At 40.5% G+C, this 26,998-nt stretch overlaps 1 protein-coding gene across 1 annotated transcript in view; it reads left to right on the top strand.

Annotated features, from left to right (window-relative positions):
• ADGRG6 (adhesion G protein-coupled receptor G6) overlaps positions 1-18,898 on the top strand; it is a 128,435-nt gene extending 109,537 nt beyond the window's left edge. The window contains 3 exon segments of the mRNA XM_032215480.1: positions 3,124-3,225; positions 6,429-6,581; positions 16,764-18,898. Of these exon segments, the coding sequence (XP_032071371.1) occupies positions 3,124-3,225; positions 6,429-6,581; positions 16,764-16,942 (434 nt within the window). The 3' untranslated portion in view covers positions 16,943-18,898.
• Positions 18,899-26,998: the final 8,100 nt, after the last annotated feature.

A 26,998-nucleotide genomic window follows, 5' to 3' on the forward strand; every position in this document is an offset into this window, starting at 1 on the left:
TAAACAGAGTCCTGGACTATTTTACACAATTTCTACTATTCCACTAGTTTAGAAAGAATAAAAGGGGGGAAATGTATTATAAAATGTTATTATATTATAATATGTTAATTATTTTTGTTCATTTGTTATTATCTGCGAGCAAGTGAAGTATGCAAATAATTAATTATTTTTAAATATCCAAATTTTGAAATATTTATCATGTAGACAATGTGTGGCTTTGCTTTAATAACATTTAAATTTAGTTTAGGTTATCAAATCTATATCACTACCCCTTCAGGAGTAAATTTATGTAGGAGAAAAGGGCCAACTTAAAAATTGATCTCTCTTTCACACCATCAGCTCTCCATTTGTTTTTTCAGTCATTTCCCTTTTTATCCAAGATACTCCCAATTTTATTTCATGCCATTGCTTTTCCAAGGATGTTGTCAGAAAACACCAATCATATGTGATAGAAAGCTTAAATTGGCACAGTTTAACAAAGACTGCCAAGGTTTCATTTAAAAAAATTAAACCGGTGAACCAGGGACGTGCAGTCACTAGAGGCAAGGGAGGCGGAGCCTCCCCAGTCACCTGAGAGAAAGGAAAGAGTTTTAAATATTTTTTTTAATTAATTAAAGCCAGGATAGTTGCTACCAGATTTCAAGTCACAGTGGCTTGGTGTCTGCTCTCAGTGTTAACTATGAGGAGGCCAGAGAACTCGGGGCCTCTTTTGCTTAAGGAATTTTTTGCCTTTTAAAAGTTAAGGAGGAGTTAAAAAGCAAAAAATTTAATATGCAAAAGAGGCACTGATTCTCCCGCCTCCTGATCTGGGAGCAGCAAATCATATCTTGCACTTGAGCGACTGCGCAAGTGCAAGGGTGATTCTGGAGAGGTTTTTCTTTCACCAGCCACCATTTCTTCTGCAGCCAGCCCAGCACCGAGCGGGGAGGAGGAGGAGGAGGAGGAGGAGGAGAAGAGCGGTGAGTCCTTGTGGCTGGCTGGGGAGGGACTCACCGCTCTTCTCCTCCCAGCCAGCCAGCCACCCACCCCCACCCAACCTGCTCCCTGCCTGGCCGACCAGCCGGCACAAAGACTCACTGCTCTTCTCCCTCCAGCCAGCCAGCCACCCGACCTGCTCCCAAGAATGTCAGCGGGGATGGAGGAGGCGGGGGGCGAGGCGGCAGAGCGCGGCAGCGGTGAGAAGCAACACCCCTGCCACTGTGTCCGACAGGCGTCTCGCGTTTATGTCCATCATAAACGAGAGACGCCTGTCGGACAAAGCGGCGGGGATGTTGCTTCTCACCGCTGCTGCGCTCTTGCCTCACCAACGGTATTCCTCACCGCACGGCACTGCGGTGAACATACTTGATTTTATTGGAATTGCTTGAGCACTCTTACAGTAAAGTCACGGAATCTGGGTTATTATCCAAAATCCAGATGAAATATTAAAATTTGTTCTTGGAAATCCAATGAGACTTCCAAAACAAATTCACATTTACGCATTTTTCAAAGAATCCCACTTAGGAAGAAGAAAGTTTCCAGTTTAGCAAACAACCCTAATAGCAGCCTGTGTTAATTAGTTCAAGGAATTAAAGGGAAGAAAAAAACTTTATTTACAAATTGAACAGGGTTTTTTTTTCATACTAAGCAATGTGTGCTCTATAACTGAAAAATACAGTAGTGTATCATAAGTACCCACTTATACAGCTGTACTCTATTTATGAAATTTTTCTCCCCTGCTTATCGATATATCTTAATACAAGCATAACTGAATAAAGTTCCTATTTCCCTAGCAATAAAAAGGTCATGTACGTGCTAGAGGAAAATCATTCAATAGATCTTTTATTTCATATGTACAACTTGTGTATACATCAACAATATGAATACTATATAAACTATATTTAAAATGTCATGATTAGAATCAAGTTATGTAAGCCATATGAATCACTCTCCTATTGAATTCCAGATAGCTGTATAGTAATAATGTCATGTTCTAATTCTATACATTTGTTTTTCTTTACCAGTTCCTATATTCTATCTTTAGCATTAATTTGCAATGTTTAACAAATGAATGTTTATCTCTATATGCAGCGTGCTATACTTGAAGTACAGATATGGATTTTTAAAAAATAAACAGAGAAATAGAAAAGTATTAATAATATTTGTTAGAATGCTATTTGTTAAAATTATTAATAAATACATTTGGAGTACCTTGTCATTTAAAAAGAAAATGTGTTTTCTATTTCATTAATATAATTAACGGAAATAAAATAAGATTCTTTTTTTAAAAAAATGATAACAATGTAACAATTGCCAGCTTATGGGTTGTGGATGGCAAAATTCCATTGGGACCAACAAGTAAGGCAGAATAATGTGAACTTAATTTAAGTTTAATTTAAGTTAATTTAAAGTGCTTTACTCCATATCTATACATGCTTGTCCCCAGAGCCCAGGTCCATCCAACTTCAGCATTCAAATATGCCTCTTTCCTGGCATTTCTACTGTGATTGTATGGCACTATAAGAGGAGGAATGGATGGAATCTGGAGTGCAGCAGTATTAGTACTAAGTATAAAGGCATCAGGGAAACAACAGTAATGTTCAATAAAGCTTTGCTTTCTCCTGTTTAATGTCACCATTAAGGATACAGCATCAGCATGAGTAGGGGAATAATGGGAGGAGAATTATGGAGAAAGGACACATGCCCAGGATTTGCTCAATTGGATGTCATTCATATATTAACCACTTTGGCTTAAAAATGAGATGGCCTGTCTAACTGATTTCCAAATGCCTTTAGGACTGTTGATTACTATACATAGAATCATTAGTTAAAATAATATTTATTAAATTATTTTCATATAATAATAAGTGTGGAGAATGATGAACAAGCTGAAACTGCATGAAGGGATTGATGAGCTGAACAGTTTGAGGACCTCTGATCTAATTTATTAGAACTTCTACCTTACTCTGAATCAGTTGAATTAATATCTGGTTAGGTTTGCACATATTTAACAATTAGTTAAGGTATATATCAAAATATCCTATATACTATTTCATGAACCAAAGGTATTTGTGTCTTTATGTGTGTTTCTTAACATTTTTTTACTAAAAATATCCTAGATTTTATTATTATTTTCCTTTTCAGGTTTATTTATATTTATATTCCACTGTGCAATGAAAGAAAATGTACAAAAGCAATGGAGAAGGCATCTTTGTTGTGGACGATTCAGGCTGGCGGATAACTCAGGTAATATGACCCACCCTTTGTAATTTTTCTCTCTTAATTGAGCCCGTAAAGCTAAAATGTACATTATAAGGTAAACCTTCATCCATGTGCTGACCTGCAAAGACCTGCTAAGCGCAACTTTCTGAAATATTTAATAGAATCTAGAAAATTGAGAATGTGCCATTTCTGCAAATGATGTTATTTCAAAGAATAAGAGTTTCCTTGCAATGTTTATGTAAATGTTTGAGGAGATATTAGAAAATAAAGTCTGAAACAGAGCAATTGCTTTGATCCTTTTATCTTAGCTTTCACTGACTTAAATATATGTATTTATAAGCCTGGCAGAATTCCCATTTAGTAGATAAATGGACAAGATCTATATACTGTATAATTGTCATTTTATTCTATGATTTCTTACTTTAATTAAGGTCAATTCTACTCATTATTAAAGCAAAATCAACTTCATCTAGAATGAGTTACTTACAGAAATGTCCTTGTAATTTTCTTGGAAGTTATATGGAAGTTATTTGTCTTTGCCAACTTTCCAGATTTCTTATTTAACTTCCTAGTTGTTGTATGTATATAATCCCAGGAATTAATGGAATTTTAGTAGTAACAGGAATTTAAAAGGAACTTCTGTAGTAGCATTGACAGGAAGTTTTGCATAATTATATACTTCCATTGCTTTCTGTTACTGGAAAGCTGACAGCTCAGGTTTGAGACCTGAGCACCGCATTACATGTTGAGCTCCTATTACTCACCCCAGCTCCTGCCAAACTAGCAGTTCGAAAGCATGCAAATGCAAATAGATAAATAGGTACCAGTGGGAAAGGTTACTACGTTCTGTATTTTCATGCTCGCCACATGATGATAAAAACATATCTCAGACAATGCAGGCTTCCTAGGCTGAGAATTAGAGATGAGCACCATCACCTTGAATCAGTTTTGACTGGACAAGGGAAACCTTTAATTGCTCCTAATCTTTTTAAAATTGTCTCTGTAGCTTAGAAAATATTGTTTATAGCCTCATCCACTTCATAGAAGCTAGTTGCCTACGAACATTTGAACACCCTGAGTCTACTAAATGAGGAATGTTCATGTTTATGTATTGGGCAAATGGATATATCTTTCTGATTTATGTTGGTGGGTCTATGGTTGAATAGTTTCTTTTGCACGTTTGAGAGCTGGCGGAAGAAAAGATATGAGTAAAAAGCATAAAGGATCTTGAAATAGTTTCTCTTGAGGTTCTCTAATGCATGGGATAGGAACTAAAAGCACTAAAAGCATATAAAGTGTATTTTAAAAACATCTGTCACAATGGTGAAATTCACCTCACTTTTTCAATCAAGATTCATTTATGTGTTTCCTTTTAAATCCAAAGGAATTAGTTAAATTAAACTAAAGTTTGAATTGTTCCAACCTCCGGTTTAAGATGTAATCATACAGAATCTTGGTACAGAAAGTCATTATTTAGTGGTTGCATTTAGGGAACATTTACATTTTTAAATAATTTTTATTAAATGTTTTTACATAGCTAAAAGCAAACATAAAGGAAAAAAGAGAAGAGAAAATATTTCATTTTTCATTTCATTTCATTTTATTTGTCTTGTATGCCGCCCACTCCTGGAGGACTCCGGGCGGCTCACAACAGACAAGGGAAGGGGGATAAATAGACAAAGACAACACTTTAAAAAAGACGCAACATTCACAATTTCCGTGGGGCTGGATGTTTCACAAGTCCCCCGGCCTGCTGGAGCAGCCAGGACTTGGTGGCTTTGCGGAAGGCCAGGAGGGTAGTAAGGGTCCGGATCTCCACGGGGAGGTCATTCCAGAGGGCTGGAGCTGCAACAGAGAAGGCTCTCCCCCGGGGAGTCGCCAGCCGGCATTGGTTGGCAGATGGAATCCGGAGGAGACCTAAGCTGTGAGATCTAATCGGTCTCTGGGAGATAATCGGCAGGAGGCGGTCACTCAGGTACCCAGGTCCAATGCCAGCACCTTGAAGCGGGTCCGGAGACTAATGGGTAGCCAGTGCAGCTCGCGGAGGATAGGTGTGACATGGGTACCTGGGTGCACCCACAATCGCTCGCGCGGCTGCATTCTGGACTAACTGAAATCTTCGAACACTCTTCAAGGGCAGCCCCATGTAGAGTGCGTTACAGTAGTATATGCAGAAAAAATAGTTAAAAACAAAAGATAAAAAGACTACTTCTACATTTCTTTACAGCAGTTACAAACTCATTATCCTTCCTCCCTACAGAACAGTACAATAGTCCCTCGTCCCTTATTCAATCTTTTTACAATTATTAAATCCAGAAATCACCATTTCAATATTTTACCATTTTCCTAAAATGTTCCCAGTCTTTAATAAAAGTATTTATTACTTTCTAATAAGTAGGTCATTTTTGTCATTTCTGTTGGTTCGGCCATCTTTACAATCCATTCTTCCATTGTGGGCATTTTAGTATTTCTCCATCTGTTCCAAGTTATGACAGTGCTGAACGAATAGTGGTTACAATTGATCCTTAGGGTTCTGGCCGTCCCAGGATCCCCAGGATCATGTGATGATGATCTGGGCACTTGGCAACCACTTGCATTTATGACCAGTTGTAGTACCCAGCAGTCATCTGATTGCCATTTATGACCTTCTCTGATGGCTTTCCCAATAAGTCAGTGGGGAAGCTGGCAGGGAAGGTTGCAAGTTACTGGAGTCTCCACCACCTACACATCTTTCTCAGTCCCTCTGCACTTGCAACCTGCAGGCTATTCAGGAACCACTGCACAACCTCTGCCTTCTTGCTACACCTTTCTTGCACACCCTCCCTAAGCTTTGTGGCATCACCCTCACACACACCCTAGTACCTCCCTGAGCCTTGCCATGCATCTCTCACTAGTTACACATCCCCTCACTCCTTCCCTATGCAGTAGAAACCACCCCTAAACAAGAACTATTTGTATCTTATATAAGTGACAGGGTGGGGATAATTTCAAAAGTTTAAACATGAATAATATCATTAACATGGCAGTGTCACTGCATATATGAATTTCCCATATTGTAAGCACAGATGTATGTATGATTGCCCGATTTGCATAGTAAAGGGTAATAAGTACACTAGGGAAAAATGAAAATGATTTGTGCTTTCTTTAATTCCATTCCTTTACTTCTTTTAAGGTCTGACTAATTATTTCAACCTGTTATGCAATCTTTTGCTTTCATTTATTTTCAGACTGGAGTAAAACAGCAACTAATATAATAAAGAAGAGTTCAGACAATCTGGGGAAATCCTTATCTTCCAGTTCTATTGGTTCTAATTCAACATATCTGACTTCCAAATCCAAATCCACATCCAACACCTACCATAAGAGGAACAGCCATTCTGGTCAGTAGTTTACAATATGAAAAGTCTAATTTTAAACTATCTACCCGAGATAGCTTGGTTTACATTGATGTGGAACCTTAGATAAGTTATGGACTAGAAATGCATCCATGGGAATTAACCAGAATTTGGCTGGGATTCATCTGCCTCAATGCTATTTTTTTCCAACAGCCCATTCAAGTGACATATATCAGCAGAAGGCTCTCAAGCCCCACATTGTATTGAGTTATCTTTAAGATTACCAAAAGCTAAAACTTATCAAAATCTAAAACAGAGTAAGATTGTTGGCACTTTTCAACAAAACACTGCTAACACTCCTTTTTTATATAAGTAACATTTCTTTTAATTTTTATTTATTTTACTCATCAAATGTCTACATCTCACTTAAGTGATTTTGGTGGGTTACAGTTTTTTTTTAAAAAAAACCATTGTATTGAGTGCAAAAAGAAAACACTAAAAGTGTTTAAAAGTATTTATAATTATTGGCATGTAACCCCCCATTGCATTAATTGCAAGTAGTCTTTTTAGTAGTCTTCTTTTTCATTAAATATGAATCAACATAACAGTGACGTGCGGTTAGCTTTAGGCCTGGTGAGGCACTTTTTAGACTTGTGGACTTCAACTCCCAGAATTCCACAGCCAGGCATGCTCAGTTCTGATTTAAAGCGACAGCATTTTTCCCCCTTGCAAAATTAGTTTTTCCATTCTTTTCTTCTCCCTCCCCCTCCTTCCTCCCTCTCTCCCTCCCTCCCCCCTCTCTCAAACAGACACATGCACACAGAGAACTTCGATCCCTCTCTCATTCACTCACTCTCAAACACAAACACAGAAGTTGGATTGGATATATTTTCCAAAGGCTTGAAAGCAGCTCCTCTGCCATACCCCACCTTCCCCTGCTGCCTTCCGATCAAACTTTTTGAATTCCTCCCCACTCCCCACACACACCTTTTCCAGCTGTTTCAGAGACGATTTCAACTCTGCTTCTCCCTGCCCTGCCCTCCCCTCTTGAAAAGCCAGAGCTCTGTCAGACTGAGCTAGTTGCTCCCAGAGAACTCTAAAAAGCCTCTAAAAATGCCCTCTACAGGAGGCAAGAGAATACATGCCTCATTTGCATAAGGAATTCTTTGCTTGTTAACCCTTGCTTAACTCTTAAAAGGCGAAAAATTCCTTATGCAAAAGAGGCCCCTAGTTCTCTGGCCTCCTCCTAGTTAATACTGAGAGCAGACACCAAGCCACTGTGACTTGAAATCTGGTAGCAACTTCCCTGGCTTTAATTATTTTAAGAAAATTATTTAAAATCCTTTCCTTTCTCTGAGGAGACTGGTGAGGCCCCGCCTCCCTTGCCTCTAGTGACTGCACGTCCCTGCAACATAAGTAACTAATTTGATATGTTGTTGTAAATTAGAGCTTTATTTGCAGAAGTTCTACATTAGATAATAGATTTTCTTTAAGTAACTGAAGGTGATTATTTCTCCTTGGTCATGATACAACTTAGTAATCTCTTTTTAATATAGGCGACAAAAATATTATGTTTGTGTGCAAAATTTATGTTAATCTTTCTTTCTGTATTAACTGCTTGAGTACACCTGCATAAAATACAGTTATTCAAATTGGTATGTTATGCTTATGTTTAAACATAATTTAGTAATTTACCTGGTGGTGGATATCTCCAAGTAATTGTTGAATTATTTCACTGTTCTCCAAAATTGATTCAGCTGCTCATATGTTTATGGTATAGATAATGTCTTCTAAGAACACATCCTCACCAGTGATTGAACATTCAAGGTAAAGTGTACATCACATTTGCTGAATGCATGATTTCCAAGCGCTTGCATAAGGACACTTGCATGAAGTTTGAATCAGCAGAAAAGATTAACTAATCATACATATTGCTTCATTCTATACTGTGCATCTTTCTCTGTCATTAATTCTGGCTGACTATAATTTGGTACACAAGAGTGTTTTTGATTATGGTTAGCATGAAAATGAAACATTCAGGATTCTTTGAGATAAACATCCAAGGGAAACAGCTTCATAGAATGCATATTGTTAGGTATATATTTTTGTCTAGTAGCTGACAAGAAGAAAATAAAAAGGGCACCATTAAAGTGATTCACCTAATTTCAGAGGTGGGTTCCTACCAGTTCGCACCTATTCGGTAGAACTGGTTCGTCAAATCTATGCATGCCAGTGCTGTGTGTGAGGTAATTTAAGGTGGTTCTGACAAGTGTCGTCAGCATCTTCATATCCGGTCACGTGGGCAGCAAGCCACTCCCATCTGGTCACATGGGCAGCAAGCCACTCCCACAAAGGAGGTCACACCCACAGAGTAGGTTCGAACAATTTTTGAAACCCATCACTGCCTAATTTGTAATAATGTCTGCAAGAAATTACTGTATTCTCTGATGCTGAACGATTTTCAAAACATTAGAAAAAGCTTTCAGTTACCAACCTGCTTAGATTTTTAAAACATGCAGTGAACATAGACAGTATATTGGTTCAGACTTATTTTTAATATTTAGTCCACCTAATGAAAGTGGACGAATTCTGCTGGATTCAGCTATCATACAGTGACCAATAGAGACATCCCAAAAAGCTTATAGGTAGGAAATGAGGAAATTGTCTTCTTCAAATATTTCTCCCTGACAGTTGGTTTAAGCCATGCTGCCTTTGAGCCTCAGCATAATATATAACTATTAAGCCATTGCTCCTATTCTCTATGAATATGTCTAGCCCTGAGGACTTAGACTTGCTACCAGTTAAGTGTGTGGTCCATGGACTCCCAATCCCATATACAGCATGTACATGTTCATACTCCAGTCATTCAATTTTAGCCTCCAAGAAAGGGAGCAAGCATTATGAACATGAAAGCAGGCAGCTCCATCCCCCTTCCTGCAGGGGCCATCTTCCTCAGACTGGGTAGGAGAAGTGGTCATGAGGATGGCATCTATAAATAGGTCAAGTTATTTTGCATCAGCTGTTGAAACAGTCTCCAGCTACCAGGATGGAGGAGATCTCACCAGCTGAGGGAGGAGAGAGAAAGAAGGAAGGAGCTGGGAAAGCCTAAAATAATGGTAGAAGTTTCTCCACTTACCTTGGTGTGGGAGAAGAAAGGCCCGAGGGCTGGAATATCACCGCATCCCTGAGTTGCTGCAATACATTTCTTTCTGTTGCAGATATGAATGAGCAAGTCTGAGTGCCTCTCTTTGGTTCCTCCTTCACCATCTGCTTGAGAAAGAAGAATAAAAACTGCAGTTCTCTATTCCCTCCCCCTCTCCCATTTCACACATGGATTTGGAGGATTAAAGCTCACTCACTCACTCACTCGACGCCTCTTCACCCAACGTGGGTATAGGCGACTTCCATGGAAATTTATGGCGATCCATGGAAGCTGTTTCGGCTGGATATACCCAAGGGGACGCCAGTCCCAAGGGTCGACAGAGCCCGATTGGTGGGAACAGGGGGCACCACGTGAAGGCCGGGTTGTCGTTTGATAGTTGAGAGGCTATATTTGGCGCATCAACTATCCTTGCCCCCCGAGGATTAAAGCTATTCCCTCTATAAAGGAAAAGGGGAGAAAGAAATTTATTACATCATCCCAAATAACTTGGAGCCATGATAGGGGTGAACATGAACTAGCAGACTTATCTAAGTGAATAGGATGGAAGTGAATAGCATGGAAGGCTAGATAGATGGCTTGGTTCCCAAAAGACGAGAGCTGGAAAGAGCCAATTTAAGGTTTAAGGTTTAAGGTTTATTATTTATAGGCCGCCCTTTTCCCTGAGGGGACTCAGGGCGGCTTACAATTTATAGGGAGGGGAATACAAAACAATAAGACATAAACAATACATAAATTAAAATAGAACACAACATTCATTCATCATTCGGGTGGGGACGGATTACAATCTTTATCCCCAGGCCTGACGGGATAGCCAGATCTTGAGGGCTGTGCGAAAGGTCTGGATGGTGGTGAGGGTACGAATCTCCACGGGGAGATCGTTCCAAAGGGTCGGAGCTACTACTGAAAAGGCTCTCCTCCGCGTAGTTGCCAGTCGACACTGACTGGCAGATGGAACTCGGAGGAGGCCTAATCTGTGTGATCTAATAGGTCGTGAGGAGGTAATTGGCAGGAGGCGGTCTCTCAAGTACTCAGATCCACTACCATGGAGGGCTTTATGGGTGGTAAGTAGCACCTTGAAGCGCACCCGGAGATCAACAGGTAGCCAGCGCAGCTCGCGGAGGATAGGTGTTATGTGGGCGAACCGTGGGGCACCCACAATCACTCACGCGGCTGCATTCTGGACTAGCTGAAGTCGCCGGATGCTCTTCAAGGGCAGCCCCATGTAGAGCACGTTGCAGTATTCCAGCCTAGAGGTCACAAGGGCTTGAGTGACTGTTGTGAGAGCCTCCCGGTTCAGGTAGGGTCGCAACTGGCGCACCAGGCGAACCTGGGCAAATGCCCCCCTGGTCACAGCTGACAAGTGATGGTCAAAGGTCAGCTGTGGGTCCAGGAGGACTCCCAAGTTGCGAACCCTGTCTGAGGGGTGTAAAATTTGGCCCCCCAGCCTGAGTGATGGAATACTAGCCAAATTATTGGGAGGGAAACACAACAGCCACTCGGTCTTATCCGGGTTTACCAGTTTGTTAGCCCTCATCCAGTCCCGAACGGCCTCGAGACCCCGGTTCATCACGTCCACCGCTTCATTGAGTTGGCACGGGGCGGACAGATACAATTGAGTATCGTCCGCGTATTGGTGGTATCTTATCCCGTGCCTCCGAATGATCTCGCCCAGCGGTTTCATATAGATGTTAAATAGTAGGGGGGATAAGACCGAACCCTGTGGCACCCCATATGTTAGGGGCCTAGGGGTCGATCTCTGCCCCCCAACCAACACCGACTGCGACCTGTCCGAGAGGTAGGAGGAGAACCACTGCAAAACAGTGCCTCCCACCCCCACCTCCCGCAGTCGTCGCAGAAGGATACCATGGTTGATGGTATCGAAAGCCGCCGAGAGGTCAAGGAGAACCAGGATGGATGCATGGCCTCCATCCCTGGCTCTCCAGAGATCATCGGTCAATGCGACCAAAGCGGTTTCTGTGCTGTAACCAGGTCTGAAGCCGGACTGGAAAGGGTCAAGGTAACTAGCTTCCTCCAAGGACCGTTGAAGCTGGAAGGCCACCACCTTCTCAACAACCTTCCCAACAAAGGGGAGGTTGGAGACAGGACGGTAATTGTTGAGAACGGCTGGATCCAGAGATGGTTTCTTCAGGAGGGGTCTCACCACCGCCGCTTTAAGTGCGGAGGGGAAGTGCCCCTCCCGAAGGGAGGCGGTAACGACCGCCTGGATCCAGCCTCGTGTCACCTCACTGCTGTTGGCAACCAGCCAGGAGGGACACGGGTCCAATACACAGGTGGAGGCACTCACAGCTCTCATGGCCTTGTCCACATCCCCAGGGGCAACATCCTGGAACTCAACCCAGGGGTGGTCTGCCAATTTATCCTCTTGTGCCTCGGCTGGATCTGCAAAGGTGGAGTCCAAATCCGACCGAAACCGAGCAACTTTGTCCGCTAAGAACTGGACATAATCCTCAGCCCTACCCTGCAAGGGGTCCCCCGTATCCCTCCTATTTAGGAGGGAGCGGGTTATCCTAAACAGGGCGGCTGGGCGGGACTCAGCGGACGCAACCAAGGTGGCAATATACGATCTTTTTGCTGTCCTCAGTGCCCTGATGTACTCCTTGGTGCAAGTTGTTAAGAGTGCTCGGTTCGATTCGGATTCATCGGACCTCCACAGGTGCTCTAGGCGTCTCCTCCGGCGCTTCCTCTCCCGGAGCTCCTCGGTAAACCAAGGAGGCCTCCGGGATCCACTGCCTCGGAGCGGCCGTAGTGGCGCAATCCGGTCAAGAGACTCCGACGCTGCCGAATTCCAGGCAGCAACCAGAGTCTCCACCGGACTGTGGGCGAGAGTATCAGGAATAACCCCAAGCTCCGTCTGGAACCTCAAGGGGTCCATAAGTCACCTGGGGCGGAACCACCTGGTCGGTTCCTCCTCCCTACAGTGGGGGTTTGGCCTCCGAAAGTCAAGCTTCAGTAGGCAGTGGTCTGACCACGACAGGGGTATGATCTCATTACCCCTCAGACCAAGATCATAACTCCACTGCTCCGAGAGGAATACGAGGTCGAGCATGTGACCCGCTGAGTGAGTTGGGCCCCGGATTACCTGGGTCAAGCCCATGGCTGTCATGGAAGCCATGAACTCCTGCACCCCATCAGAGTGTTCACCGAGCGAAGGCAGATTGAAATCCCCCAGGACCATAAGCCTGGGGAACTCAATTGCTAGCTCGGCTACCGACTCGAGGAGCGAGGGGAGGGCTGCTGCAACGCTGTTGGGAGGCAGGTACGTTAACAGCAAACCCACTTGACCCTTGAGGTCCAACTTCACCAGTAGGGACTCACACCCGACAAGCTCCGGAGCAGGGATCCTACGAGGTACTAAAGACTCCCGGATAACAATAACAATAACAATTTGAGGCTATTATTAGGGCTAAAAGATCAGAATGAAGGCTGTGCAATAAACCTGGTTGAGGTATCTTTTAAAGCAGTGGCCTCCAACCTTTTGGGCACCAGGGACCGGTTCTGTGGAGAGAGGTTTTTCCGCAGACGGGAGGGGACATGGTTTTGCATGCAGCCTGCAGCCTGCAGATGGGGCTTTGCTTGTTTATGTGGATCAGTTTCTGGCATGCCATGGATCATGGACTGGGGGTTGGGGACCCCTGTTTTAAAGGATTGATGACAGATTTGTGTGATCCTCTATTCTGGTTCGTCTTTTGCCTTCATCAGGCTTTTGTTGGAGACTTGAAAGTATATCCCAATGGTGGGATGGGGGAGGAATTAATGGGTCTTCCTTAGATAAAGTGAAGCTTTCCTTGGAAAGATTGTCTGCTAATGAGGCTGAGCTACAGAATCCAGCATCCCTTACCATTAGCCAGACTGACTGGGGCTGCTGGGAATTGCAATTCATCAACACCTGTAGAGCTACATGGATTATGGATTAAAGTGTGTCTATTTAAATAAGTAACTATTGTGTTTATGAATAAAATATTTTATAATCCACCTCTCAGGTTAATGAGCTGTTAATGCTTCTAAATTTGCTTTCGCACATTTCAGCAGCAGATGCTGTTTTGCTGTTTTGTTCAGTACGTTTCACCTCTATGGCTGACTCCAACTTCTAATAGAGCGAAGGGAAAGCTTTTCTATATTTTTCATGCTATGGCTTATTTCATATACCTCTGTTGTATCTCTTCTTATTGATCTTCCTCCTAAAATCCTAAACACTGTAGGAATATGTGCTTTAGCGCTTAAATCACATATTTATATTGATTAAATGCATATAACATAACATGCAAGAAATCATAACTACACCTTTTCAAAAAATAGTACAACAAAACCAAAGTAAACAATACAAAAATGTTTGCAAAAAAAATCATTCTGGCTATATTTTAGCATACCTACACTTTTTTCCATGAAAAAAAAATCCTGTGCAATTTGTGCTTTCTTGATTTGCATTTCATAAGTAAGTCTAATTTTAAATCTACTTAATTTTAGCTATACATTATTCTATATTGAGGAATCCTTTCCTTCTTGTTTATACTTGTGAGCAGTTTAAATTTTATATAGTTGCTTGTTTGGATAATTGAATGCTAATTCTTTTAAGGAGTATTAGTCTTGCATAAATATAATATTCACTTTTCAATAGTAACACATACCAATTGTGGTAAGAATTCAGCAGGTAAAATCTTACTCATTACATACCTATAAAAATAATGTGTTTAGTTGTATATTAAGAGGAACATTATATGAGCACCATCTAATGGTCACATTTAGATTAGCAAAGCTGCTCACTATCTTGAACTCTCCAGCCTTTACTCAAAAGTTTGTTCTAGGTATGCTTGAGGTTGAAGTTACCGGTATGAACACAGCTGACTGAACTCAGTTGGTGTCAGCTGATATTTGAGCCAGTACTGATTATGTCATAGTATAACTCTGCCAAAGTCCGAAACAATATATTTTATCTACCAAGCATTATTGAAAATGAATTCAGTAAAATCTGTCAGTGTTGTTATAGACATTAATTGCATCCAGGGCAAAATTACATCTTTTAGTTTTAGTAGAAAAAATACTTTATCAAGTTCTTTCTCTTTTTACGTAATATATAACGCTATTTATTCTGTGTAATAAAGACAGATGAGTCAATATTACTTTCACAGATATTTAATCACATGTTCTTCTTTCTGGGTTAATCTCTACATCGAAAACTATCCAGTTCACACAAAATGCATTTAAACATGATTCTTCTTTCTCAAAATGTATTAACTAAGTGCATTTTGGCACCTTTTATGTAAAATGAATGCATGCTGGAATTTGTGCCTGTCCTAATTTTGATCAGAACTTGTACATTTCAGTTGTGCCAAGACTCTTTAGTTAGATAGTTATGACGTGGAATATTTTGTTGTCAATAGCCATACCATCTGATTTTGCCTAGCATATGGGAAGCACACAATATAAGCAGCATGATGGCCTAGAGATGGAGCTCTCAACTTATAATCAGGAGGCTGTGAATTCGATCCTTGCTAACAACAGATATTTCTCTTGGTTCAATGAGTTATTGTCTGCTGTGAACTCTGTGTAGGCGTCAGGAAAGACATCTGGCCAGTAAATGCTTGTGTTCCTTTCAGGCATCCCAACTCCACCCTGATGCAAGGGTTTACAGGGTTGTTAACATAAAAAAAATGGAAATACACAATATAATCATAACATAATAGAGGGTGAGAGACAGTGCATGTTATAAAAAAAAGAATATGAAGCTGTGACTTCCAGTGTCAATTCTGTACCTTCTTTACAGCTTGAAGTTATGTCACCTTTAGATGCAGCAGAATCACTCTGAAAGTGAGATGAGCATTACCTAGATTTGATAAATAAATAAAACCCTAAATCTATAGATTCTGCATCTCTGGAGGTGGTGTATGGGTTTTACATTCATTTCAATGTAAATAACACAGTCTATGTGCACAAATGAAATGGAATATGAATGTAAACTGGTAGTGAGGAATGCAGTCAAAATCCTTTCTCAGCACATAATCAGCTGAGTCTAAAAATGGTGAAACCTGTAGCCATTACTATTGATTTTAGTGCAACTTTCCTAATTTCAGCAATTGAGTAGTAAAAAAATGAATTTCTTTCCCCTTTTTGGCATGACTCTTGATGAGATGTATTTTCTGTTGTCCTTATTCTGAATTGGTTCATACAGTCAAAATTTATTGTTCATGTGACATTATCCTGAATCCTGTTCAGAATGAAGCAGATAACATCCCCTGCTTTCTGTAATCACATTCCCAATACAAAAACAGACTCCAAATGCTTATCCAAAACAGCATTTAATTGTGAGTCAAATTACTGCAGTTTGATACCACTGCTTCAATGATGCTGATGCCATTATTTCAGTAGCCATGTAGATCAGCATAGAAATGTCATCCAATAACTGAAAACCAGAGCTAAATTTCAGATCATGTAAGAAGCAAAATTCGATTTGCACTTCTAAATAAATCAGGAGTATAAAGGTGTGGTGTTCATTAGTCTAACCCTACTAATTTACGGCTCCCAGAGGATCAGTGGGGCTGAATTTTTCTGGCTACAGATGATACAGATGAAATGAGTACCTTAAGACTTTAAAACACTCATTGCACCTCTCTCTTTCTCTCTCACAAACACACATACACACACACACACCTTATTCCTTAGAACCGCTTCAAAATGTGAACAATTAATTAATGCTTAATTCTTAAAGTTTAAATCACCATTTTGCTACTTCTATTTCCTGAACCTCTCCCAAATGGCTTGTTTATAATTGCCTCTCTAAAACACAAAAATGATGACATTTTCTAAGAAGATAATAAAGGAAAAACTTTTACTATATGGTTGTTAATGTGCAATGTAAAGCCTGTTGTAATTATCAGACTGGCAGCTTATATACTCATAGTATGGATTGTAAAAAGAAAACCAGAATTCGGAACAAAAAACATATACTTTATGTATTTACAAAGGGGTTGTCTGAGGTCATCTGGTTGGCAGTAAATTTTGTTTTCAACATTACTGACTTGTTTTGTTTTGTCTTGTTTTTTAATCAGACAATGTTTTTCTTGACAAGCCTTCAACAAAATACATCCAAGTGGACATGGAACAGACGTCAATCATCCCAGTTCACCAAGTCATTGACAAAGTGAAAGTTTACTACAATACTCAATCAGACAATTTCTATAGAAATATGATCATGTCAGATTCGCTGAGCCATAGTACAAAATTCTGAATATCTGGGTTTCTGGAAGAAGACAAGTCAACAAACAGCATAAAGATTATTAAGTGTTGAACTTGTGGGACTGGCTGAAGATATAAATTCTATCTAAGTGTTGTGCTTTATCCAGTTATATAAGCTGTTCAGCTACCTATATTTGGCGAAACAGAACATCTAATTAATTCTCTCCACTGATCCAGCATTGATGCTGGCACTCTTTTATCAACAGTTCTCAAGCATCTACACAGTGACATGTTTATTAATCCCATTTATAATCATGCAAAATTAAGAATACTGAAACGCCCAAAACTAAAGCTTGTAACTTCCAAAGACATTTCCAGAGCATGCTGTTAAGATGTGATATGTGTGTGTGTGCGCGGCACACATGTAGCCTTACACAGAGAGAGCTATACAATTGTGCATGTCTGTAAGTATAAATGGATCCCCTTGTTTAATATAATCAAATCTTCTATGAAAAAAGAGATGATAGCATATTCTGCTTGTGGCACAAGCAGAGGTCTGCTTGTGCAATGCTAGAGAGGTCATTTGAAACTTTTTCTACACAGACAAGACAAAGAAAAACTATTTTTTTAGAGAATTTATACTTCTTTGTGCCTGATTTAAAGAAACCAAAAGTGCTTCAAAGATTATCTTAACTCTTAACTCTTGCTTGCAAACTCTGGGCCATATTTATTATTTTATTATTTTTTAATGGCAGAAGTATTGAAGTGTGCATCTTTGATTTTGGAAGAGCTTAATGAAGTGTTTTATGTTAACTTGAAAGTTTGCCTGGTTATAGACCAAAAGAAACTGAGCTGTTGAATATGTCACGGTTGCTATGCATCTTCATCATGATCAAAGAATAGAAATTCTGAATCAGTCCAATATTATATATAAACTTTCATCAGTTTTTTCCTAATTTGCTTTATTTTTACATCCTTATTTATGTGGAATTCCAGGCTGAAGCATGTTTTCCATTTATTTATGTCTTAAGAGCAATGTTTATTAACCTGTACAAATCAAGTTACTGCCAATTCTTACACCTTTTCACCCAGATAGACCTTTTCCAAGATATGTATTGACAAATACTTAACAAGAAATCTTTATCATTTCAGATATACACAGCTGCTGAAACAATTGAGATTTTCACACGTAAGCATAGCGATCTTGCCATCTATTCTTCCCTTCATACAGTATTTTAAATTACAGATTATATTATTACATTCTCTGTAGCACATATACTTAGATTTACTAAAGTCAGTACACCTCATCTCTAAAGGAGAATGTTGTTATGTTCATTGTTTACAAATATAATACAAATTCTCTTTGGATGAAATTAGTTAAGGACTCCAAATAGTTTTTAAAAATTATATGCTAAATATAAAACAATATTTGTCACTTGCTCAATTCTTTAATAACTCTTTCTGTGTGCTACTTTATTTAATCTCCCAGTAATATATAGCATAATCTCCAGTATGTCTTAGAAGTAATTCCAACTGAATACAAGGAGGTTTATTTTAAGGAAAATTTGTACAGAATTGCAAATTTGTCCAGTGACTGACAGGTGATCATAGGATTTCCCCCTCTTTCTATGGCAATAATCTCTGCATGCTTATTTTCAAAATACATTTCAACTCCATCTGTTTTATAGCTGTTTAAGAACTACAATTTATTAATTTTCACCATCAGAATTGTCAAATTAAGTTGCCCCGTAGCACCAAAGTTCTTTGGCTTCAAATTATTTAATTTGTTTTATAATCCCTAAAAGGAATTATTTGTCATGGGTTAAGGATTTAATTTAATATGAGTGAATGATTCCTTATGACATCAAATTATACCAGAATTTGATGGGATCAAATAGCTTTACTGAAGAGAATGTTTTGTTCTTATGTGCCTTCTAAAAGATTAGTTTATATCTCTTAATAAATTTCAGAAAGTAGCTTATGTAACATTTCTTCTGGATAAAAATATTCAAAATAAGGGAAAATGTATTTCTGTATATGGTAATTAAAAGTAAATAATATGAAAATGGTAAGTAATGCTTGACTTTCATTAGGAAAATTGTAATACTTTAGTTTTCCCTTAAGATGGTTTTATCTGACCAGATTAATGTGAAATGTGCCTATATTTTAGCCAAATAAGAATATTCTTTGCATTTACTACCATGTAGTAATCCTTAAAAATTATATCAGATAAATAGTTTTTCCAGTGCTGTTTTTTCATCATATCGTCTTTCTGTATAGATCTTTGGTTTTCTTATCAGCAAAGCTTAACTTTCTTTGTATATATTTATTTATTTCTGAGGTTCAAAATACGTCAGCATATTTCAGCTGCACTCTAGCAGTCTTTGTAATTATATGCAAACTTTAAGTGATAGGGAGAAAAATAGGTTTGCGTTTGTGAATATGTCTGCATGTTGGATTTGCTATGTGTACAGTTTATTGGGTAAGATTTTGTTTATCACGGAAATACTGATATAATTTCAAACATTAGTTTTTAGGGACTAGTGATACAATTTATACAAACATTGTAACATCAGTAGTCTAAGTCATTAAAATTTTTCAAAAATTGTGAGTGGCTCTTGATTCTTTGCAACTGATCAACGAAATTATTTGGTAGAATGCCGAATAATAACCTATTTCAGTGATGGCTAAACTTTTTGTCATCACATGCCGAAAATACACGTGCCTAGACCTATAATGCAATGCGTGTGCATCACACAAACCTGCACATGCGCACACAATCCCCTGTGTATGTGCACGTGATCCCACATTCTCCCTCGCCCCCCCCCTGGCATGCGCCCCACCCACACCTGCTCCCGTTTTTGGCTTTCAGGTTGTTGCAGGAAGCCTTCCAGGCCCAAAATGGGGGGAGGGGCTGCACGCACAAACACCCCAGTGTCCTGTTTTGGGCCTGGAAAGCCTTCTGCACCAACCTGAAAGCCAAAACAGAGGACAGGGACACTATAGAGGCCTCAAAATGCAATGCGAGCACCCCCTGTGCATTTACCTTGCCCAACACGCATGTTCGCATATCCCCCACATATGCCTTGCCCCTCACGCATGTGCAGCAGAGACCCGAACACCAACTGGCTAATGGGGGCCCCTGCATGTACAGTAGAGCTGGGCTGGGAGAACAGCTGGCATTCCCGCAGCGAAGGCTCTGCGTGCCACCTGTGGCATGCATGCCATAAGTTCGCCATCACAGATCTATTTCTTCCAAGTAATCTTTCTTCACCAGAATTTGGAGATGGAAGAGTTAAACCAGACACTGAAAGGACAGGGAATTCTAAACTCTGCCCAATGACCTTAGGGTCACAGGAGACTACCTGACTGAAAAGAGAGGGATGACATAAGGGGGAAGGCATTTTTATGTATTGTCGTCATTTGCCACTGTTTCTGAATGCAGTAACCAACCTTCCTTTCAACTCCATACTTGCATAAAGCATTCCAAGATTCAAGTCTCTTCACTTTATTCAATAAACATAAACCTTTCTCACAATCATATCTTTCTCAATGACCTGATGTACACACCAGCCCAGGTTAAAGTCATATCACATTTGCAACATTTTACTCGTAACTGCTTGTACCTTTCCAGTCCAAATTTTGGAACTTTGCCAATGCAAATGTGCTCCTTCCATTCATTCTGACAAGACTTTCCAAGGGCAAATGAAGATTTTGCATTTGCTAAGGATGCAGTCTTCACACCACACACAGAAAGTAGCATTTATTAACCAAACCTTATTCATATTTAAACTTTTCCCCAGTTACACCATCTATTTCTGCAGCTTTACCATTATTCAAGAGTCACACATTTATTAAATCTTTTTCAGCACTTTTTCCTTGAACATTTATAGTATTTCTTACCATCCTGTGGGAATAATTGCAGAGACCTGCTCGCACAGGATGTGCCGTAGTGCACACGAAACAATGAAAGCGCATGGGATGTGGAAAACAGGATAAATGACTTATAAAAGTAACTGGCCATAGCCAGCGCTGGCCCTAAGTGATAACATTGTATGCTAATGAGTGTAATAAGAATAAAAGGGAGTTTCGGATTCTGTTCTGAGCTCTCATCCCGAGACATCTTGCCTGTGTGTCTTATTCCTCAAGAGAGACCACCACACGTGGTGACCCCGACGTGATCCTGTGCCGACGGATACGTCCCTGCTAACCCTCTGCTTACCGCCTGGAATAGGCTCGGTGCACCCGACGACGTCACTGGCGACTGACTCTAATTCGTAAGTATTAGAAGTATTAGGTGGAATGTCTGCAGCTCAGAAAGTTCATGTTGAAGAGCTTAGGCAATTAGGCAGGAAGAAATATTTAAGCACCCAAGACCGAAAAACTACCAAGCCTCTCTCTAAATCAGAGGCTGTCAAATTGCTTGCTTACGTTTGGGCTAACTGTCCATCTTATCCGGAACATGGCTCCTTAAAAGCCGACATATGGAGGAAAATTGGCACAGTCCTCCACCAAGTTCCGAGGGCTCCCCCAGATGTTCTTTGTCTGTGGAAAATAGCCTATACATTGATTCAGATACATGCTGAATCATCCACCTCCTTATCCAACAACGTCTGTTATGTTAACAACTCCTGCTCCAGACATACGGGTTTGCCAACCCACGGCTCCTGAGGGTCTTTCCCAACCCGCGTTCTGTCAGACTACTGCTGACAGCCCCTCTGGCCACGCCCAACAGCCAGGAATTATTAGAGGAGCTTATCAAAAAGCAATAAAAGAAGGAGGTTTAGACGCCTCCGATTTGCAGGATACTGAGTTGTTTCCAGTCACATACCAAAATACACAAGCAGGTATTGTTTTTGACTGGGAACCCGTGCCTCTGGTAATGATTAAAGAATTAAAAACTGCGGTAAAGGATTATGGAATTACCAGTCCAGAGGACTTCTTAATTCTCTAGCGGGTGCCTATCAACTGCTACCGCAGGATTGGAAAGATTTGGCTCGGATGTTCCTTAATGGAACCCAGTATGTGGTGTTTGAATCCGAGTACAAAAGGGAATGCTTAATAGCCCTACTATGTGTCAGGCTTTTGTGGATTTTGCATTACAATCTTTCCGTAAATCTCATCCTACTTTTTTGGTTTACCATTATATGGATGACATTTTGGTTGTGGCTCCTGGCCCAAAGGGTACAGTACAACTTGTGCTATCGGAGCTTGTTACATTATTGGCCACGTTTGGTCTTCAAGTAGCCCCAGATAAGATTCAGACCCATGAACCTTTTTCCTACTTAGGCCATAAGGTTTTGGCCTCGTACTCATCTCCGGTAGTACCCTCCATCAAAATACCCTCGCCTTTGACTTTGGTTGCCTTGCAGCAAATTTTAGGCACCATAAATTTTGTAAGATCCTTTTTGGCTCTTACCTCTTCACAATTAGCCCTGTTATTTATGGCATTAAAGGGACCTTTAGGCCCCTCTTCTATTGTAATTCTTACTCCGACTCAGGAGCAAGTGTTTAGTTTAATAAATGAGGCAATGGCCACCCATTGGGTGGATGGAGCTCTACCAGACCACCCACTCTCATTGGCAATTTTTGCTACTCCTCCGTTACCCACTGGGGCACTTATACAATGCCATGACAAAAAAGTTTACGTTGTAGAATGGTTACACCTCCCTCATACCCCACATAAGTCCATCAGTTCCCAGCCTCATTTAATGGCTCTTTTAATAAATAAGGCTCGCTTTCGAGCTAAATGCCTTATTGGTTTTGATCTTGCTGGTTTGTATGTCCCCATTTCTCTTACTGTTTGGGAACCCCTCTTGGCCACATCTGATGTCTTACAACTTTCCTTGGCCGATTGGTCGGGTTTTGTGCCTTGTCATTTACCTTCTGATCCCCGTTTTCAACTTTTCCTCAACGTTCTCCTTTCCCTGTCTACTTCCTTGGTAACCTCCCCTCTTTTGGATACGTTGACGCTTTTTGTGGATGGGGGAAAAACATATGGTTCTTGTGTGTGGCAACAGGATGGATCCTGGCACACAAAAATCACCCCGCCTCAACCCTCTGCTCAATGTGCTGAACTTTCCGCTACGATTTTGGCTTTTCAGACTTTTCAGACCATTTACCCTTTAATTTGATTTTGGATAGCCTTTATGTGTATCGTGTTCTTATTTCTTTGCCTAATTCCTATGTTTCTCCCTCTTTGGACGACTCTCTCTTAAGCCTTTTTCTTACCCTTCAACTCCTTTTGCAACGTCGTGTTTGTCCCTTCTTCCCCACCCATATTCGTAGCCACTTGCCTTTTCCGGGCATGCTTCAAGAGGGCAATGTCTGGGCGGATGGAGCTGCTTCTGCAGCCTCCTCCATTTTAGTCCTTTCCCCAGTTACTCCATGGGATAGTCATGCATATTTTCATCAGAATAAAAAAGCTCTTATGAAACAATTTTCTCTTTCAGCTCAGGAGGCTTCAGCCATTATTCAACAATGTCCTACCTGTAGCCTTCAAGCACATGCAGTTCCCCAAGGTGTCAACCCTCGGGGGATGCAAAGTTGTCAATTGTGGCAAATGGACGTGACTCAATATTTGCCATTTGCCCCTTGGAAATATTTACATGTTTCCATTGACACCCACTCAGGCTTTATTATGGCCACCCCCCAATGGGGTGAGGCCACCAAACATGTTATTAATCATTGTATTCGGACTTTCTGTATTTTGGGTAACCCAACAGAGTTGAAAACTGATAATGGCCTGGCTTACACTAGTTCCGCCTTTGCGGCGTTTTGCCATCGCTGGTCCATTATCCATAAATTTGGTATTCCTTATAACTCCACTGGTCAAGCCATTGTGGAATGAGCTAATCAAACTTTGAAAACTGCTCTTGCTGCACACTCCAAAAATAAAGGGGAAAATAACCCCGGCTTACCTGGAATACAAAATGTTTTAAATCTTACTCTTTACACTCTTAACTTTCTTAATGTTACCGGCACCCTGGGTCTCACGGCCACCAGCAGGCATTTTTCTGCTTCTCCCACAGACACTCCACGTCCACAAGTGTACTACCGACGTCTGTCGGACCCGTCCTAGAAAGTCCCTGCCTCTCTTATTACTTGGGGCCATGGTTACGCCGCAGTTGAAGACCATGGTGAAATTATCTGGACACCTGCTCACTGTGTCCGGCCTTACATGGTGCCTGCTGATGTTCCCTCGGTGTAGTACACATGACTTGGGGGCCTGGGGTCCCAATTCTTATTTACAGGACTTGAAGAAGGTTTCACACCTTTTTAATTTAACTAATTGTTGGATTTGCTTACATATCCTGGCTGATAGCAAAGGTGGCATGGTGTTACACGCTATTCCCTTTAATGAAACAGGATGGAAACAAGCTACCTGGCCTAGAACGCTAAGTTTGCTCTACATCACATATGCTGTAGCCACCTGTGTGCAGGAACCTGCTCATTACTGTTTTTCTAGCACAGGCCGATGGACGAATGCAACATATCTTGGCACCTACACTAATTGTGAGACTCTGATTCCGTGGAATGGATTGGCTACTTGTTGTAATGCCATTAATACAACAGCGCCAGATGGAGTCAATAAATACTGGGCTTGCAGTCAAATGCAGGCCATGGTACAGTTTGCCAACTCCTCGAAAAAAGGAACTTATGACATACCTAATATGTGGCTCATATGTGGTAGAAGGGCTTACCAACAGACTCCACGAAATTGGCAAGGCGTATGTACGTTGGGATTGTTGGTCCCGGGTACATATGCTATGAAAGAATTACCTAGTGTAATTCGAAATAAACAAGACACCTTCTCCGAATCCCCCCTGACGTTGGGAGGATCATCCTGGACTCAATTTTCTAGAGGTGTTCTCCCTCCACTAGGTGTTGCTATGAATTATAGAGATTTGTGTAAATTAAATAATTGGACTGTTGTTATATTTAATGAAACCATTACTGCTCTAAAATTAGTTAATCAGGAACTGGGGGAAATACGTAGTGTAACATTGCAGAATCGTTTTGCTTTGGATATTATTTTGACTGCAAAAGGTGGTGTTTGTGCTTTGATTCATTCACATTGTTGCATGTACATTCATGATAATCAACCTAATATTTCTGCCACAGTGGAAAAAATGGAATCCTTGGTACGTAACAACCCCCTGCATAGTGATGGCTCTGGTACCATCGACTTATGGGGGGCTCTGTGGTCATGGCTACCTGATGGCTCCTGGCTGAGATCACTGATTCCTGTGATAATAACCATCATTGTATTGCTGGTGTTACTTTGTTGTTGTATTCAATGCCTCCCATCCCTGCTACAAACGTGCAAAACCCTCCTTCCCTCTAATAGGGCGGATGCTCTGGCCATGGAAACCGAGGTCCATCTGAACTTAGAGGAGGTCTCCTTTGATAATATAAAAAAGGAGGAGATGTGGGAATAATTGCAGAGACCTGCTCCCACAGGATGTGCCATAGTGCACACGAAACAATGAAAGCGCATGGGATGTGGAAAACAGGATAAATGACTTATAAAAGTAACTGGCCATAGCCAGCTCTGGCCCTAAGTGATAACATTGTATGCTAATGAGTGTAATAAGAATAAGAATAAAAGGGAGTTTCGGATTCTGTTATGAGCTCTCATCCCGAGACATCTTGCCTGCGTGTCTTATTCCTCATGAGAGACCATCCCACTCTTTGAAATCTCTAAAATGGTCCTTCTGGCATACCATCATTTCAGTTTCATTCCATATCCATTTTAATTCCATTTGCTTGCTGGAAGCTTGTTATCTCTCCTCACAGAACCATCTTTTCAACTTTACGTTATATATTTCCACTCTCATTCTTTGCAGCCTTTTCTTGTATCAAATTTTTCTTCAGTTCTTCATTTTACCAAGTATCTTTTTATGCTTCCCATTAGCATAACTACACACTTGTATAGCACTCTGTAACTTCATTCTTTTCACTTTGTTCTTAGTTCCTTCAACATCTTTCTTCACATTCAGTTTGTTAGCTTAGGCGGATGTACAATATGTTTTCATACAAGTCTTGTGCATTCTCTTCCTGCAGTCATTCCACTTTCACTCTGTCTTCTTTCATATCTTTCCCATCATCTTCCATTTTATTTTTCTCCCCAAATTACCTTTACAGTAACAAAAATGGCTTATCTGATACTCAGAGTTCCAATCACCTTTCCCTAATCTTCTCAGTCTTTCTGAAACAAATAGCAATTGCACTTAAACTTGTATACTGCTTCACAGTGCTTTATAGCCCTCTCTAGGCAGTTTACAGAGTCAGTATATTGTCCCCCAACAATCAGGGTCCTCATTTTACCGACTTCAGAAGGATGGAAGACTGAGTCAACTTTGAGCCAGTCAGAATCAAACTACTGGCAGTGGGCAGAGTTAGCTTGCAATACTGTATTATTTTTTATTATTTGTATGCCGCCCTTCTCCAGGAGGGACTCAGGGCGGCGAACAACTCAAAGGGGAAAGGGAACATAAACAACAGTATACATAGTAGTCTAACTACTGCACCACCATGGCTCTTATGCTTTGTGATAATTATGAAAGGGAGAAAAAGAACTGAGTGTCACCATACTGAAGACATCCAACTCCAAATACTATGATGACTTTGCTTCATATAGATATTAAAACAACAAGAGTGACAGATTGGTTCACAGCCTAGCATCCATGAGGCCAAGCAGAGATCTCTCAAAGCTGTATTCTTGTTGCCAAACCAGGTTTGAAACTTGACTGGAATAGATAATCCATATCCTCCAAGTACATATGAAATGAATGTAATTCTGAATGTAATGTAATGTAATTCAGCAAAGGCTACAGCTTTAAAGTTAAGTGATAAATATTAGCAGATGCATATATTGATAAATACTAATTTCTGGAAGCAAATCATAAGACCTACCTTATAATTTTGATTACCAATCCTACCAAATACACTTGCTTATATACAGTTGGAAATCAGGTGAACTTTGACACTGTTAGGAGCTATTATGGATACATAGCAATTTCTGTGACATAGAGTCTATTATTTGAGATCATGTTCTGCCTCCAAAGCTCATAGGTACTATTTGTTTCGGAGTAAAATTAAACTT

Source organism: Thamnophis elegans, chromosome 4 (assembly GCF_009769535.1).
Source record: "Thamnophis elegans isolate rThaEle1 chromosome 4, rThaEle1.pri, whole genome shotgun sequence".
In the NCBI taxonomy this organism is placed as follows: Eukaryota; Metazoa; Chordata; class Lepidosauria; order Squamata; family Colubridae; genus Thamnophis; species Thamnophis elegans.